The sequence below is a fragment of the Neomonachus schauinslandi genome, chromosome 11 (genome assembly GCF_002201575.2).
Source record: "Neomonachus schauinslandi chromosome 11, ASM220157v2, whole genome shotgun sequence".
NCBI classification, from domain to species: Eukaryota; Metazoa; Chordata; class Mammalia; order Carnivora; family Phocidae; genus Neomonachus; species Neomonachus schauinslandi.
The window spans coordinates 7,209,622-7,226,524 of NC_058413.1; the positions used below are offsets into that span (position 1 = coordinate 7,209,622).

The 16,903-nt window shown below is 47.2% G+C and overlaps 1 protein-coding gene across 1 annotated transcript in view; it reads right to left on the bottom strand.

The window, feature by feature from the left end:
- Nucleotides 1-1,124: 1,124 nt before the first annotated feature.
- The window catches only part of SLC22A20P, a 23,212-nt gene continuing 7,433 nt past the window's right edge, over nucleotides 1,125-16,903 (bottom strand). The window contains 6 exon segments of the mRNA XM_021685031.1: nucleotides 1,125-1,221; nucleotides 11,156-11,265; nucleotides 11,267-11,363; nucleotides 11,557-11,665; nucleotides 13,671-13,697; nucleotides 13,700-13,884. Of these exon segments, the coding sequence (XP_021540706.1) occupies nucleotides 1,125-1,221; nucleotides 11,156-11,265; nucleotides 11,267-11,363; nucleotides 11,557-11,665; nucleotides 13,671-13,697; nucleotides 13,700-13,884 (625 nt within the window).

Consider the following 16,903-nt stretch of genomic DNA (forward strand, 5'->3'; position numbering starts at 1 on the left):
AGAAAGGAACCACACGAAGGATCGCCGAATGAGCGGTTAAATCTGTGGGAGGGACTGAGGATTTAGTGCATCAAGGCTCATGCCTTGGGACAGCTTTTTGGAGGATTCGCATTCAAGCTCTGTTCCAAGCGGTAAGCTGCTGAAAGATGACGTTGGCAAAAGGACATGTTGCAGTGGTTCCTGCCCAAACTGTGATATTTTTACTTTTTCCCCAGATTGCGCTTTTTTCTTGAGCTTTAGGGGTGGAGCCCTGATCTCATGGATTCTCTGGCAATTCCAGGAGGAAGGGATCAGACAGGGAAATGTGCTCAAGACTACTCAGAGAGCCAGGATTTGAATCCCTCATGGATCCAATCTGAATTACACTGAAGGGCAAGGCCAGGGGTGCAGGCACCTGTCCAACATCTGGACTGGAAATGGATCTGAGGTCAGAGGGATACCAGGAATTCGTCTCTCTGTGAGACGTTTGGAGAACCACGCCACATCCTGTTTCTGCAAGGTGGTATTGCCAGGAATGCCGGTGAGGGGTAGAGGTCTCTATCCAGTGCCTGAGTCTGGCTCATCACATATTCACCAACTACTCACTAAGCACATGCCATGTGCAAATGCCACATTTGCTAGTTGAGAAGGTAAGTCATACACAACCAGGGGAAGAGAGCTTTAATTGTATATACGGCAAGACAGAGTAAATGCCGAAGGTGTGGAGCAGAATGAGTTCTCAAGGACAAGCTGGGTGGGGCTGTCCCAGGGACAACCAAGGGGCACAAATGTCAGCCACTTTAACCTTGCAAAGACACAATGTTTGGAGGTAGAACAAGAATGAACAGAGGTTTTAAGGGGACAGGTATGGGGATGGGAAAGGAAAACAGTTCCTCCTTTGGTCCCTGGACATGGAGGGTCCCTGGTTCCTCTTGACTTTCTCCATGTTTGTGATGCCAATTGGCTGCTGGTGGCCAGTTTCCTTCCAGCAACCACAGCCCTGGCTTGTGAGCAGCTCTTTGGCCTGGACCCCCAGGGCCACCACGGCCCTTGGCCAACCTCACCCCCATCAGTGTCAGGAAAAGCCCCAGGGGTGTCTGGAGACCAGATGAGGGGCTGCCAGCAAGCACCAGGCTTGTGGCAGCTTAGATGATTTCTTTGAGGGGAGAAGCTCCTAGCTGCTGGAGAGAAATTTCTTCCCTCTTCTCTTCTGCATCCTTCTTGGAAAGACCTCCTTTGACTCTGTTGAAATGAAAAGGCAAATGGAAAAATAAGACGGAAAGGCAGAAAGGACATGGTGAGAAGCAGGTGGTGTGTGCACAGCATTCAACACATGTCTCTACTAGCCCAAAGCCCCCAAGGGTGGTAGAAGCCACAGTGGCCCTTCCTCTAGTTCTCGTGGGGGCACCCCAGGGAAAGACTGCAAGGTCAAAAAGTTTTCCAATGAGGACCTGAGGCCAGACACGCACCCAAGGTCACCCAGCTGGTGAATGGGGCACCAGGTTCACTGAACTTGCTGGGGCTGGGCCTGGCTCCCCTGCGGACCAGGGGCACCTGCAGAGACCCCGGGGGACTAGGCACTGCCAGGGCCCTTCTCGCTCTGCCCCAGGTAGAGAATCAGCCAGGCTGGAGCAGGGAGGAGAGTCAGGGGCTGGGGGATGGCAGGGAAGTCATCTGGAATAGCCTCCCAAACAGCGTGGGGGCTGCCCCGTGGGGCTTTCTGTCCTTTGAACAGGTGCAGCTTTGCCTTTTTCGCTTGTATCCATCTTTGAAATAATTTGTGTTCTGGTCTCTTTTATTTTATCCTGGAATTGTGCAGACCAAGAATGGTTTGTTCTACGTAATTATGTTAGTTTTCTTTTTTTTCTTGTTTTCATCATTTACACCTCTTGTCCATTTCTCTGGTCTACTTTTCACTGGCTCTGGTTTGAGAACGTTTTCCAATGTTCCAAATGTCTTATCAGAGTTTTCATCCTTACCTTGTAACTCTTATTTCTAACCTTTTAGTCCAACGGTTTAAGCCATTTTTGTGTGTGATTATTTCTTCACATAATCACAAAGAGACATTTCTTTCTTCTCACTCTACTGTCCTCCATGTCTCCATAGTCTTTCTGACTCTGTCCTTTGGGTCCATTCAGCTTATTGGCTTTACCTGTTGTGTGCCTGAGCGGTGGGGGCTAAGGGACAGGAGCCTGTCCCGCCTGCCTGCTCCTCCCCAGCTCCCGTCCATGGATTCCCCATCCCTTCCAAAGATGATTCCTAAAAACCCAGAGGCAGACATCCTCCAGATTCAACCACTACAATGGTTAGGCTTGCTCAACACCATTTTTAAAATTCATCATATGAGCAAAGATGACCAGAGGCAGCATGTTGGGTGACCTGAAATCCATGGTCTTCTTTTTTTAATGTCTGAAATATAATACAATAAGCATTAAAAACGTCCTGGGGTCAGCCATGAACTGGGGTTCGCCATGGGTGAGAGGGTGGCAGGAGGTCCCAGCTGACCAATGGCTTGGGCTTTGGCCTTGGTGGAGCGCCAGACCTCTTGCTGAAAGGCTGAACCGCATCCCCCACCCCTCACCTCTCTAAGCCCCCACTACCAGTGGGAAGAACTCCATGGAAGGTCACCGGTTGGAACCTCGCAACTTTGTCCAGGCCCTGCTGCCTCTCATCTGGGTCCTTCCGCCATCTTGGCAGGCTTTTAGGAGCACCAGCATCTTCCCAGACACTTCCCTAGCTTCTGGGCCTTGAGAGGGTCTCCCCTGTGTCTGGGAAATTACGTAATTGAATTTTTTTTTTAAGATTTTATTTATTTATTTATTTGAGAAAGAGAGAGAGAGAAACAGCATGAGAGGAGAGAGGGTCAGAGGGAGAAGCAGGCTCCCCGCTGAGCCTGGAGCCCGATGTGGGACTCGATCCCAGGACTCCGGGACCATGACCTGAGCTGAAGGCAGTCGCTTAACCAACTGAGCCACCTAGGCGCCCCATAATTGAATTCTTATAATTGCTTTCCTTTGTGCCTCTCCTCCTTTGTTACCAAAGAAAGCCTGCTCAATATAGACAATTTGGAGATAATTTTTATATTAAAAATTTTTTTAAGTTTTATTTATTTAACTAATCTCTATCCAGTAAGGGGCTTGAACTCAGGACCCCGAGATCGAGTTGCATGTTCTTCTGACTGAGCCAGCCAGGCATCCCTGGAGATAATTTTTAAAATGTGAAGTAGCCAGGAAAAAAATTAAATGTCACTCCTAACTATGAGGCAACCACTGTCACCATCTTAACATATTTCTTTCTCTCTTTCAAGTCTCTATTTCTTTTTTTTAGTTTATTTTTATTTATTTATTTAAGTAATCTCCACACCGAATGTGGGGCTTAAACTCATGACCTCAAGATCAAGAGTTGCATGCTCCACTGACCGAGCTGGCCAGGCGCCCCTCGAGTCTCCATTTCTTGACATAATTAGGAAATATCATAATTAATTTTAATATACTATTTAACAGTATAGTATAAACATTACCCATGCCCTTGAAAGTCTTCATCAGCATAACTTTTTACTATTGCACAGTAATCATAATTTATTCAAATTGTTGAAGATTTGGAGAGTTTACGTTTTTTTCCAGGCATATTAAGCATGGTGATGAATATCCTTGTAAATAAACTTTGTCCACATTTCAGTTTATTTGCTTAGGGCAGATATGGAAATGTTGTTGCTACTTAGAAGAATATGAAAATTTTTCCATCTCATGATCGGTAATGCTAAAGAAACTTCCAGAAAGTTGCAGGAGTTTCCTCCTTCCTGTCCATACTTCATCATTGACTATGACTATGGTTTAACTGTTTTCCTTATTGGATATTTAACAATGACCTCTTTTTTGTTTTAACTTACATTTCTTTGATTGTGACTGACGTGAATACCTTTCCTCTGTTTATTTTCTATCAGCATTTCCTCTGTGAATGTTATAATCTTACAGGAAAGGATTTTTTGAGCAGGGTTAGTCAACTCTTCTTTTGCTATGTTGCTCCAACAAACTGGGGCATAAGCCCAACTGGGTCATGGAGGCTGACCTGGCCCCCCCGCCAGGCATACAGACCATTCTGGAGAAACATTATCTGGTCTTGTGATTAATGAAGGATGGGAGCAATTTACATACAAATAACTTATTAACAACTGGATTTTCGTCAGCCTGTGAAATAAATATGAGGAAGTTCCCTTATATCTTTATGTAACCTAGGAACCGGTGGTAGGTGTGTTACCCCTAATCCCTTTTGGCTTGTAGCCATCTTGGAGATGGGTAACGTGAACCTTCGAAAGAGCCATTTTCTTCTCATCTTAATCCTTGACACCCAAGGCCTGGGACTAGCACTCATAATTATATGATGAGATTAGAAATGGAGAAAGATGAAATGGGCTGAGCAGTTCTTGAATTCTTATTGTTCAGATGTTGAAAACTCCACTTGACTGACTTGTGAGAGCGGCCGTTTCTTGCCTCCCGTTCCCCAACATCACCACTGCCTACCAAACCAAAACAAGTTGAGTCTTTTCTGTCTCATATTTGGTTGGAAGGGAATTGTCAAGAAGAACCCCAGACAGGTTATTGAAGAAGCCCATGGACCAGAACACTCGAGAATCATGCAGGAGCATATTAAATGTGTATTTGATTATAAGCCCCTCAGGGGCTCTACAAATCTTAACTGCAGGAGATCCTATGGCTGTTGGAACAGGTAATCATTGCTGAAGAATACTCATTCTTCACAGGGGTGATATGGCCCTCAGGGGGCAAAAACTGGTTCTTGGAGTGGGGGGGGGATGAAAAATCTGAGATACTACAATGGTTTGTGGCCATCCAAAGGGCCACAGTACGTGAACAGATACAATTGTTTTTGGCAGGGTGGAGGTGTGATTAGGGAAAAAAATGTATATCTAGAAATGTCCCCACAGTGGGGGTGGGAGGGGTGATAATGAAAAACGGTTGAGAAACTGTTCTAAAGCAACTGCTCTAAATTCCTAGACCCAAGGGCCCATTTAGGCTGAGATTTACTAATGCAAAGGAGACAGAAAGGGTCTTTAAAAATCAGACCACATCAATCCCTTCCTCCAAGTCCTGCAATGGTTTCTCTATTAACTTAAAAGCCGAAGTTCTCAGAGTGGTCTCGAGGGCTGCCCCTGCCTCTCTCTAGGCTCATCTTTCAGGTTCACACCTGGCCATCAGCTCCTCCCAGCTCCCTGGGACTTCAGGGGGCCTTGCATAAGCTGTTCTCCTTTCCAGGGACACACTTGTCCCCCTTCTCAGCCTGGCTAATTCCTTCTCCTTCATTAAGTCTAGAGGCATCCTCAGTCACTCGGTTAGTCTCTCTTAATTGCACATTTATTTCTGTGTCTTTGTTCTCTCTGTGCCTCTCTTCCTCTGTAACCTCCAGGAGGGCAGAGATCACACCTGTCTTGTTCCCTCTGCACCCCATACTTAGCCCTGTGTCTGACCCATCATAGGAACTCAATGAATAATAATACATAGATTAGATTTAATACACAGATTAGATTTCGAAAAGGCTAAATTAAACACCAGGTAAAATCCTTGGCCTCCAGAACTCTGCCACAGCTCCCTGACCACTGTCCACTACGTTTATCAGCTCACTCATGGCGGGTTCCATCTGGATAAGCTCCTCCTGGTGCCTCCCCAAGAGCAGGTTTTGTTTCCCAAGATGTTAGCCCATTCCATTTGCTAAAAAAGCATCATGACCATTTCCTCAATAGATCACAAGTTTAAATTTCTTATGCAAAAGTTTATTTGAGATGTAAACTGGCTTTGAGTGTGGCTAGTCTACTTTTGGCATGGTTATACTTGCTATAATCTCAAGGGGGAATCTAGAGGAGTGTGAGGTTGGAGGAGTGGGGAGGTCAGCGGGATTGTCCTTTATCTGTTTATGAGAATGACAACCTGTGTCATCAAAAATATATGGAAAACTTTTCTTCCCTTCTCTTCCTGAACAATCGATCTTAAAGCCATTACGTGGGGCAGAGCAAGGTAGGTGTCAACATGGAGGGCTGTCCCGGCATGGGGTTTTGGAGCCTAGGTGGGGTGTGGAGGGGTCTGTGAAGGAGAGGGATGAGTTACATGCTGGGGGATTGATCAAATAGGCAAATACGTTAAGGCTGAGGGAAGGCAGATTTCTCATTGTCAGAGAAGGGAGTTAAATATGAAAAGGGAGCAAACTGATATAAACCTGGTGGTGGGTGGTGTTGGAGGTAATGGTGTGACTCATGGTTTTCAGTATGATCTACAGATACAGAAAAAAAGATGTACGGGTCTCTGTACCTATATGTATATTCATATATTCCCTACCTCTGTTCGCTGGGAGGCTTGAGAGCAGAAAAACCCCATAATAATGAGCCCCTCACACCTGGATCTTGGCTTTTTTTTTTTTTTTAAGATTTATTTATTTATTTTAGAGAGAGAGAGAGAGGTGGGGGAGAGGCAGAGGGAGAGAGAGAATCTCAAGCAGACTCTCTGCTGAGCCCAATGGGGGGCCAATCTCACAACCCTGAGACCATGACCTGAGCCAAAATCAAGAGGCAGATGCTTAATCGACCGAGCCACCCAGGTGTGCCAAGGATCTTGGCTTCTAAATACCATTCTCTACTAAAATGAGCTAAGACACTTAGAGAAATGGTTGCTGCCAAGACAGTTATGGGGAAACTCATTTCCTAGGCTATCCAGGAAACAACGACATGCTTAAAGAATTTTGAAAGAACACAGAAGTCAAAAGGTTCATACTGCCCAAATTTAGGACAAATTGAGCATCAAAATAAACAGGGTATAATACATTGAAAAATAAGGATTGGGGCACCTGGGTGGCTCAGAGGGTTAAGCGTCTGCCTTCGGCTCAGGTCATGATCCCAGGGTCCTGGGATCGAGCCCCGCATCGGGCTCCCTGCTCAGCGGGGTGCCTGCTTCTCCCCCTCCCTCTGCTTCTCCCCTTGCTCATGTTCTCTCTCTCTCTCTGTATCTCTGTGTCTCGAATGAATAAATAAATAAAAATAAATAATCTTTTAAAAAATAAGGATTTATAAATCCATAATGATACAAATACATACATAATAAATTGAAAGTTTGATCAGGAATGGAATACTTACATAGTATAAAGTACTTCACCACAAAAGACTTGTTAATTACAAAGGGGAAAAGAATTAACTTTACAGTGCAGAGGGCCTGGCAGGTACCTCCTTAATTAAGGGATCAAGGGGAACATCACCAATCACAGGACAAACCAAAATCGTGCACCAGCTGATGGGATACAACGAGCAGAATCAGGCCTCACATTTGTGATAACATTGCCAGAGATGCGTAAGCTACAACCTATAACATCAGAAAACCCCAAACCAGGGAGAAATCTACAGAAAAACTGGTCTCCATCTTCAAACAGTCAAGGTCATTGTTAGCTCACAGCTAGTCTGGCAGCTCGCGTGCATCTTCAAAGACATCTGGAGCCAAGACACTGCCCATCAACCACAGCAAGGATGATATGGACTAGCCAGTAATTTTTCATGGGCTGTCAAAGTGTGACTCTCCCTCTGGAGACAGCCTCTCCCAGCTTGTCTAATATTGTTTGTTGAAAATTATGGATTGGGGCGCCTGGGTGGCTCAGTCGTTAAGCGTCTGCCTTCGGCTCAGGTCATGATCCCAGGGTCCTGGGTTTGAGCCCCTCATCGGGCTCCCCACTCGGCTAGAAGCCTGTTTCTCCCTCTCCCACTCCCCCTGCTTGTGTTCTCTCTCTCGCTGTGTCTGTCTCTGTCAAATAAATAATAAAATCTTTAAAAAAAAAAAAAGAAAATTATGGATTTATGGTCTGCAATTGGTTTACCTGGCTCTACAAACCGATTTTAGCTGTGACCAACGGGATACCAAAAAAAGACCCCTTGGCAGACGTGTGCCTAGGCTTCCCCGAGATTGAGGTATCTCCCTTTCATGCTGACAGCCTGTGAGAGAGACCAAAGAGAGGGCAGAGAGGACCTCCAGGCGGTGCACCTGGGTGCCCTGGGCCTTCCTGATGATTGCCTGCATTTTCTTCCTCCTAACTGTATTGCATCCTTCATCTCCCGAAAGCCTTATATAAGTGTGCTCTGTGGACTCATCCCTGTCCTTGCTGTTATAAAACCTTGTATAACTGTTGGAGTCAAGAGAGTCTGAGAACACCCGAGGATCTAGTCCAGCCTGAACGAAATGCAACATCTAAATGCCACTTGTGATTCTGAACCGGATCCTCCTGCTTTATGGGATGTTGGTGGTAGGGCAGGGGTGGGGGTGGGAAAGACTGGCAGAACTTGAATGAGGCCAGAGGATTAAATGGAAATCATATATCAATATTAGCTTTCTAACTGTGATGGTTCTACTGAGGTTGTGTAACAGAACATCCTTGTTGGAGAGAATTACACGTCAGAATATTTGGCAGAGATGTCTCAACAACTTTCTCTCCCAGGGTTCAGACAAAGAGTGTAAGTTTGAGATTGCCCCAGACCACACTCAACACACAGACACGGAGGCAGATGCCCTCACACATACATAATTTAAAAAATAAACGATAGGGCGCCTGGGTGGCTCATTCGTTAAGCGTCTGCCTTCGGCTCAGGTCATGATCCCAGGGTCCTGGGATCGAGTCCCACATCGGGCTCCCTGCTTGGCAGGAAGCCTGCTTCTCCCTCTCCCACTCCCCCTGCTTGTGTTCCTGCTCTCGCTATCTCTCTCTCTGTCAAATAAATAAATAAAAAATCTTAAAAAAAAATAAAAATAAAAAAAAAAGAAATAAAAAATAAACGATAAAAGCAATGCAAAATCTGGGACTACTCTGCAACATTGTGCAGCTTCGGAGAGCTTCCTGCATTTTGGATACTGGTTAGTTTCCCAGGGTGTGCAAGCTCTTCCACACTCCCTGGGATGAATGGACTCCTGACAGGACCAGCTAGGTCAGATCCAATCAGCAAACTGTTGTGGGAAAGAATGGATTGTTCCCAACTATTTTATTTTATTTTATTTTAAAGATTCTATTTACTTATTTGACAGAGAGAGAGAGCACAGCAGGGGGAGCAGCAGGCAGAGGGAGGAGCAGGCTCCCCGCTGAGTAGGGAGCCCGATGTGGGACTTGACCCCAGGACCCTGGGATCATGAACTTGGGTGGAAGGCAGACACTTAACTGACTGAGCCACCCAGGTGCCCCTCAACAATTTAAAAAATAAAATTAATTTTAGGGGCGCCTGGGTGGCTCAGTCGGTTAAGCATTGGACTCTTGATTTCGGCTCAGGTCATGATCTCAAAGTTGTGGGATCGAGCCCCATGTCTGGCTCCGTGCTGGGCGTGGAGTCTGCTTGAGATTCTCTCTCTCCCTCTCCCCATGCACTTTCTGTCTCTCTCAATAAATTGAATTAAATTAAATTAAATTAAATAATTATTTTTAGTAAATGGCCTCCATCATGTAATTGGTTCACATCTGTAACAACATATAGTAGCTTTATAATAAATGTTCCTGGCAGGATCAAACGAAGCTCTGTTACCCAAAACTCGAATTTCATTTGGCATTGCTGGGTTTTTCTATAGCTAGGGTAAGCAAAATGTGACTTTAAAAATGCCCAGGCCAGGGGCGCGTGGTGGCTCAGTCATTAAGCGTCTGCCTTCGGCTCAGGTCAGGATCCCAGGGTCCTGGGATCGAGCCCCGCATTGGGCTCCCTGTTCCACGGGAAGCCTGTTTCTCCCTCTCCCACTCCCCCTGCTTGTGTTCCTACTCTCGCTATCTCTCTCTCTGTCAAAAAAATAAATAAAATATTTAAATGAATAAATAAATAAAAAATGCCCAGGCCAGAACCATTACAGTAATATTGGGGGGGCCACTCCTCCAGTTGTCTCTTCATGTACTTGGGTCCCTCAGGCAACATCTCAGAGCACCTGCAAACAGGCTCTGGATTGGGTTATTGACAAATACTAACCCAGCATCTGGGGTGTCTAGACCTATACCTGTGGCATGAATGGGAATTAAACAGGCAGAGAGCAAAGAGAGGAACATTCCAGACAGAAAGAGCAGCCTTGGTGTTGGCAGGAGCCAGATCCTGGGAGCTTGTGAGATTTCATATTTTATCTTCAACATAAAAGGGTGCCAGGGAAGGGTTACAAGGAAGAGTGATGTGATTCCTTACATGGCAAGCCTTTCACACTAGTTGCTGTATAAAGAATAAAGTGGAAGGGACAGGGGAAGATACGAGGCTTTTAGAGCTGTCCAGACTCGGAGGGGGATGGTCACAGGGGTGACAGAGAGGGACAGATTCTAAATATATTTTGGAGGCAGAATTGACAGGACTTGCCAAAGGCAAGTGTCCTGTCCTTGATCTATGTGAGTCCAGCCTTAGTCCATGGCTCAGGTTAGATGTAGGATGCTCATGGGGGATTATTTTAAGGATTTCAAACACAGTCCACCTCACAGGTCTCTGGAGAGATGGTTCCAGCTGTGGAATCAAGCTGGACTCAGAGAAAGCTACAGACTTGGGCCCTGTTCCCTTCCCCGGCCCCATTCCCCACAACCAAGGGTCTTCAGTGGCCCCACTGTTGCTGAGAAATGCAACAAGTCCACCTGGCACATTTAGAAACATCATCAAGGACATCACCTTACTCAGTGACCTCCCTAAGGAGATCCATGAGAGAAATTTCTTCTAGTGCTAATTGTTGAGGAAAGTTTCACTTTTCCCAGATAACTGGTAGCCCCTTTTTTCTTGGACAATATGACGAAAGTCAGTAACAGGGTCTCCCTTTCTGTTGCCAGGAAGCTCTGGGCCAAATTTGAAGGCCACCATGGCAGCCACACGGGCCTGTCTTTGCTTCAGAACATGGCATCTCTCTTCCCCACAAACCGTTATCCCCACTTCTCTGCCAGGCTTGACCTCAGCTCATGTTCCTGTTTTGCCTGGTCTCCAGTTTATTCTTCGTTCTATTTCACCATTCATTGTTGGGTCTGTCCTTGATGAAAGCCAAGCCTCTTAGACAAAGGTGGGTAGGCAAGGCTGGTCTTCCCAACACGGCTCCCACCCACCAGCCATGACATTGGAAGAGCAGTGGGAAGACCCTGAGTTATTTCACCTGCAGCCTGTTTGGCCATCCCCCCCATGCCCCCCCCACCATGCCCAGAGGCTCCTTACCTCCTCTCCATGGCCTCGATGGTCTCCACCAGGGGCGCGTTGCGGGTCTCAGCCAGGAAGCAGACAGCCAGCCCAGCCAGGATCGAAGTGGCCCCAAAGCCCATGGGGGGGGGGCAGGATGGCGCTGAACTCCCCGAGTGTGGTGACCAGGGGCACAACCAGACCCCCAAAGCGGGCATTGACCGAGGCAAAGCCCATCCCCATCTGCCTAAAAAGTGCGGACTGGTCAGTGGCCATGGCCCAGGCTGCCTAGAGGACTGGGAGTGCCAGGCCCTGGGTGTCAGGGGGCAGACAGAAAGGAGAAGGGGTCCTGCTTCAGCAAGCTCAGCAGGTGTCATCCTGGAGCTCCAGGGCCTCCCAGGTTGGGGCAGGTGCTGCTCTGCGTCCCCCCATGCACCCACCTGATCTCTGTGGGGTACAGCTCTCCGGTGAACAGGTACACACAGATGAAGGAGCTGGCCAAGCAGCCTTTGCCCAGTGCTGCCTTGGCCGTGCACAGGGTCTGCATATCTGCAGAGGGGTAAGCAGAGCCGGGGGTAAGGGGGAGCTCAGAGCCCCAGGGGGGACCAGGGAGGCAGAGGGGTGTGGTGGGAGCAGAGGTGCTCAGGAGGGGATGGGATCTGGGGAAGAGGCAGAGGCTGAGGCTCAGAGCCCAAAAAGGGAGGGGGTAGGCAGAGCACTGGGTGGAGGGGCTTGGGATTCCCACGACCTCATGTTCCCACTTAGGCCCCAGAACACCCCGCACTGCACTTCTCTCACTTCTGCCTCCTTTTCCCGTTCCCGAGGCAGGACAAACTTTGGAGTTAGGCGTGGGTGCAAATCCCCACTCGGTCACTGTCACTTAACCTCTCTGAGCCTCCCTGTCCTCAACTGTAAAATGAGGAAAACACCAGCACCTGCTTTGCAGGGTGCTCATAAGGTTCCGTGATGTCATGAGTGCAAAGTTAGCTCAGTGCTCACTCAGTGTTTGCTGTTACCATCATTGTTATTGGTTATGAATAGTAAAACCCCAATGCACATGCCCAACATCGAAGCAATGGTCAAGGAAATTATGGTACGTCCTCTGACTGCACACTGGATCCAGGAGGCGAGATTTATAAAACACCCACATCTGGGCTCTACCCCCTCTCCGTTATATTAAAGCCTCTTGGGGATAGACTCAAGTTTGGGTATTTCTTTAAAGGTCCCTAGGCGAGGGCGCCTGGGTGGCTCAGATGGTTAAGCATCTGCCTTCGGCTCAGGTCATGATCCCAGGGTCCTGGGATCGAGTCCCGCGTCGGGCTCCCTGCTCCTTGGGAGCCTGCTTCTCCCTCTGCCTCTCTCTCTCTGTCTCTCATGAATAAATAAATAAAATCCTAAAAAAACAAAAAAAAAACCCCAAAAAACCCAAAAAAATAAAGGTCCCTAGGAGATTCCAACGTGCAGCAAGAGTTGTGAGACACCAATCCGGATGAATTATTACATAGTAATACAAAATTAGGGTTATGGAACATTTGTATGAACATTTGTATGAACAAAATTAGGGTCATGGAGCATATTGGGGTGCCTGGTGGCACAGGCCATTGAGCATCCAACTCTTGGTCTCAACTCAAGTCTTGATCTCAGGGTCATGAGTTCAAGTCCCATGTTGGACTCCATGCTAGGCCTGGAGCCTACTTAAAAAATAATAATAAATAGGGGATCCTGGGTAGCTCAGTTGGTTGAGCGTCTAACTTCAGCTCAGGTCATGATCTCAGGGTCCTGGGGTCGACCCCACTCAGCAGGGAGTCTCTTTCTCCCTCCCTCTCTGCCCCTCCCCTGCTATGCATTCCCATTCTCTCACTCAAGTGAATGAATAAAATCTTTAAAAATAATAACAATAAAAATAAATAAATAACATGAAAAAGCATATTTATGTTATAACATATAGTGAAATAGGATATATCTTATATGTATAAGATAACACATATATACATATATAATCCCATTTTTATATATATGTACATATATAATATTATCTCAATTATGTCAAATACAAAATCTACAAAAAGGAAAAAAGACTGGAAGAAAATATGTCAAAATACCAATAGAAATAATCTATCCATTTTACAGGAAGGCGATAAAGCCCGGAGAAATCAGACAAGCTGCCCAAGGCCATGTGCCCTTGGCTTCACACAAGCTCTAGGACTCTGAAACTTAACCACGGCTTCTTGCTGGAATCACTGGACTGTTCTTTAAATACCTACAGTTGGGTCCCATTCCTTGACACTGCTGACATTGGCCTGGAGCCCCTGGGCATTGGGAATTTCAAAGGTCATCAACCTGATCTCCCTGACAAGATGGTAAGTGCTTTGGGGTCTTTGCCAATTCTCCGCCATGGCGCTGAGTGCGTAGTAAAAACTCTGCTAATGGACAGTCACTTCCTCTCCAGATCCAGAAGAACATCCCTCAGCCTGTTCCCTTGCTGTAGTCATTGCCCACCAGACCCCAGACCACAGAGGCTCCTGGGCGGTCATGGCAGAAGCACATGGCTCACCTTCCGGCAAAAACATGTTCACGATCACATGAGCCCAGCCAGGATGAGGAAGGAGGCCACGGTGGCCCGGCGGCCCATGTATATCATGGTGGTGGTGGCCACCAGCATGGCCGGGATGTCTATGACTCCGAACAGGATCTGCACCAGGTATACACTGAGTCCAAATTTCTGCAGGTCCATGGCCAGCCCGTAGTAAGCCATGGAGTTGGAGAACCTGGAAGAGGCAGCAGAATGGTCCTGCTATGGCCCAGGGTTCACTGTTCTGGACCCAGGGAACAGTACACAGGATGAATGACATAGGACGCCGTTGTCAGGGCGTTAAATCCCCTGAATTTAACCCACCCCCCTTTCCCCTTCACCAAATCCAAGTCTCTGACTTGGGTCTTAGAGCCCAGGCTCTTCCCTCCATGTCCCTGCTTAACCTCCTGCTCCCCAAGTCAAGTCCGTGGGCTCTGGAGTGTGAGTGTTTTCCTGTTTTCCCCTATCTGCACTGCTCTAGCCCCTCCACCTCCACCTTCAGTGGCTGGTCTGAGCCTCACAACTAAAAGCTGGAAGGAGAAGACGAGAGGCTTCCAACCAGGCAAAGACCCCATTGGACCCTCACAGCGTCTCTCAATGTTTACTGAGAAATCTACACCTACAGATGTCTGCTTCTGCCAAGGGGGTGGTTTACGGTCAATCTGACGGCAAAGGTCTGGAGTTCCCACACCGGGGGGGGGGGGGGTTGGGGGGTCTCCAGAGAAATTTAAAATGTCTCTGAGGCAGTGTCTCAAAGAGATATTTGTACATCCGTTTTCATAGCAGCGTTATTCACAAGAGCAGGAAGATGGAAGCAACCCCAAGCTGCGACCGATGGATGGATGGATGGATGGATGGATGGATGGATGGATGGATGGATGGATAAAGAGCATGTGGTGGTTGCAGGTAACTACTCAGCCTTCAGAAGGAAGAAGTATGATGTTGAACTTTCTTTTATGTGTCATTTACCCACGTAACAATAAAAGCATGGGACTGGCCCTCATGAACCCCAGCAGGTTGGACTGGTTTTGTTTCCCTGCGAGACCATATGTTGACATAGGCTCTGGAATATCTTGGGGAGGGGAAGTGGAAAAATGGAATTTGGCAGGGGGCTCTCTCCAAGTAAGACCTCAGCCTCTGCCCCCTTAGCACTTACTGAGAAACGCCTACCATCCCTCCCACCTACCCCCAGCTATGTGAGTCAGGGGAGATGGAGAAAAAGAGAAGACACTTCTAGAAAGGTGATACAGTAATTTTTATTGACCCTAGACAGGTCTGGATTCATGTAACACTGTAAAGATATTTACAGATATGGTTAAGTTATTAGAAGCAAGTAGCAGATATGTATGGTATTAACCCATTTTTGTAAGAATACATGTGTGTGTCTTGTGTGTACAAAGGTCTGGAAGGATACAGACTCATGCTTGGCAGGGCTTGCTGCTGGGGGGTGGGGGGGAGCAGAGTGGGAGAAGGAGCGTTCGCTTTCCTCTCATCCAGTGATAACAGGTACGCATCTTGAGTTTACCAAGTGTCAGATACTGTTCTATCGGCTTCACATACATGAATGCTTCTAATCTTCACAACCGCCCTATGTGGTAGGTACTATTATACCAATGTTACAGACGGGGAAACTGAGGCACAGAGAGGTTAAGTAACTCACCCAAGACCATGGAGACAGAGCTGTGGCAGATAAGTGGCAGAGCTGGGATTCAAATCCAAGCAGTCGGGTTCCAGAGTCCTGCCTTTTATTTCGTTTTGTTTTTTTATTTTTAATTTTTTATGTATTTTTAAAGATTTTATTTATCTATTTGACAGAAAGAGAGAGAGAGACAGTGAGAGAGGGAACACAAGCAGGGGGAGTGTGAGAGGGAGAAGCAGGTTTCCTGCCGAGCAGGGAGCCCGAAGCGGGGCTCGATCCCAGGACCTTGGGACCATGACCTGAGCCGAAGGCAGACGTTTAAGGACTGAGCCACGCAGGCGCCCCTTGTCTTGTTTTTTTAAATTAAACTACAGTTGAGTCCTGCCTCGCAACCAATACAATATCCTGCCTATATGTTTCTGGGTTGTTTGGAAAAACATTTTTTTTTTTTCCCAATGAGTATGCAGTGCTTTTGTAATTTAGGGGGAAAAAAAATAACAACAAACCAGTAGAGAAAAAGAAATCCAAGTTCACGGAAGGCATTTACAACAGAAGCTTGTGAAAGTCCACCAGTTCCTCACCCTTCCTCTTCCTCCCAAATCTCCCCACCTGCCGGCAGAAACTCCATCTGGGTGACCCAGTCACTAGCTGCCTGAATTACTTCCTTTGAACAGAAATGGGCTTGAGCTTATTTTTTCCAGAAGGATCCAAGAGGGGACTTTCAACCCTGGAATTTTTAATTCATGATGTTTCTTCCCAGTGGGAAGAGGACAGCGAAGTAGAGGTGGGCCAGCAGGGGTAGAGCATCACCTCCCTGACTTGGGTTCTGAGGAGCTCTCTGGCTGCCCAGGGCAGAAGCCCTCTAAAGGTCCAGGGTGGTGGACAATCCCACATTTCCAGGGCTCAGGGAACACAGCTCTGAACTTAAATCAGGGAATAGACTCTACCCAAGCACTTACCCTGGCCAGGTAGGGGATTACATGTCTAAACATTTAGTTCTCAAAAGGACCTTAGGGGTAGATATATAAGCCGGAAATTGGGGCACCAGGAGGCTGGCTGACTTGCTCAAGGTCACCCAGGTAGTCTGGTCTTCCACCACAGCCTGGCCAGTAACCACAAAACAAAAGGGCTGGGTCTCCTCCAGAGAACAGATCACTCATTGCCTGTGTTCCCTACTTCACAAATACAAACCCTTACCCTTTACATATCTAGGACATCCTGTCAAGCGCAATTAAAATGGCTCCCTACCCCCTTTCTAAATCAGTTCCTTACCTTAGGATTTGCCAGCTGCCAGTCTGTGCTAATGGGAATGGATTGCCCTTGTGGTTTTAGCCATTTTACACTTCATGTTTATCTATGTGAGCTGCTATGAATCCCTTCCTGGTCCCCTGGCAAACGCCACAACCATTTTTGTAAAATCCACGTGGATGCCGTCTCCTGCATGAAGCCCTCGGCAGCCCCAATCAGGAGAACTGCTATAGGGACACTTGTCATACCTCATAGACATCATCGTTTCCTTGTCTGTCCCTTTCTGACCCACAAGTGTTTCTCCAGGGTGGGACACTTCCCAGAATCT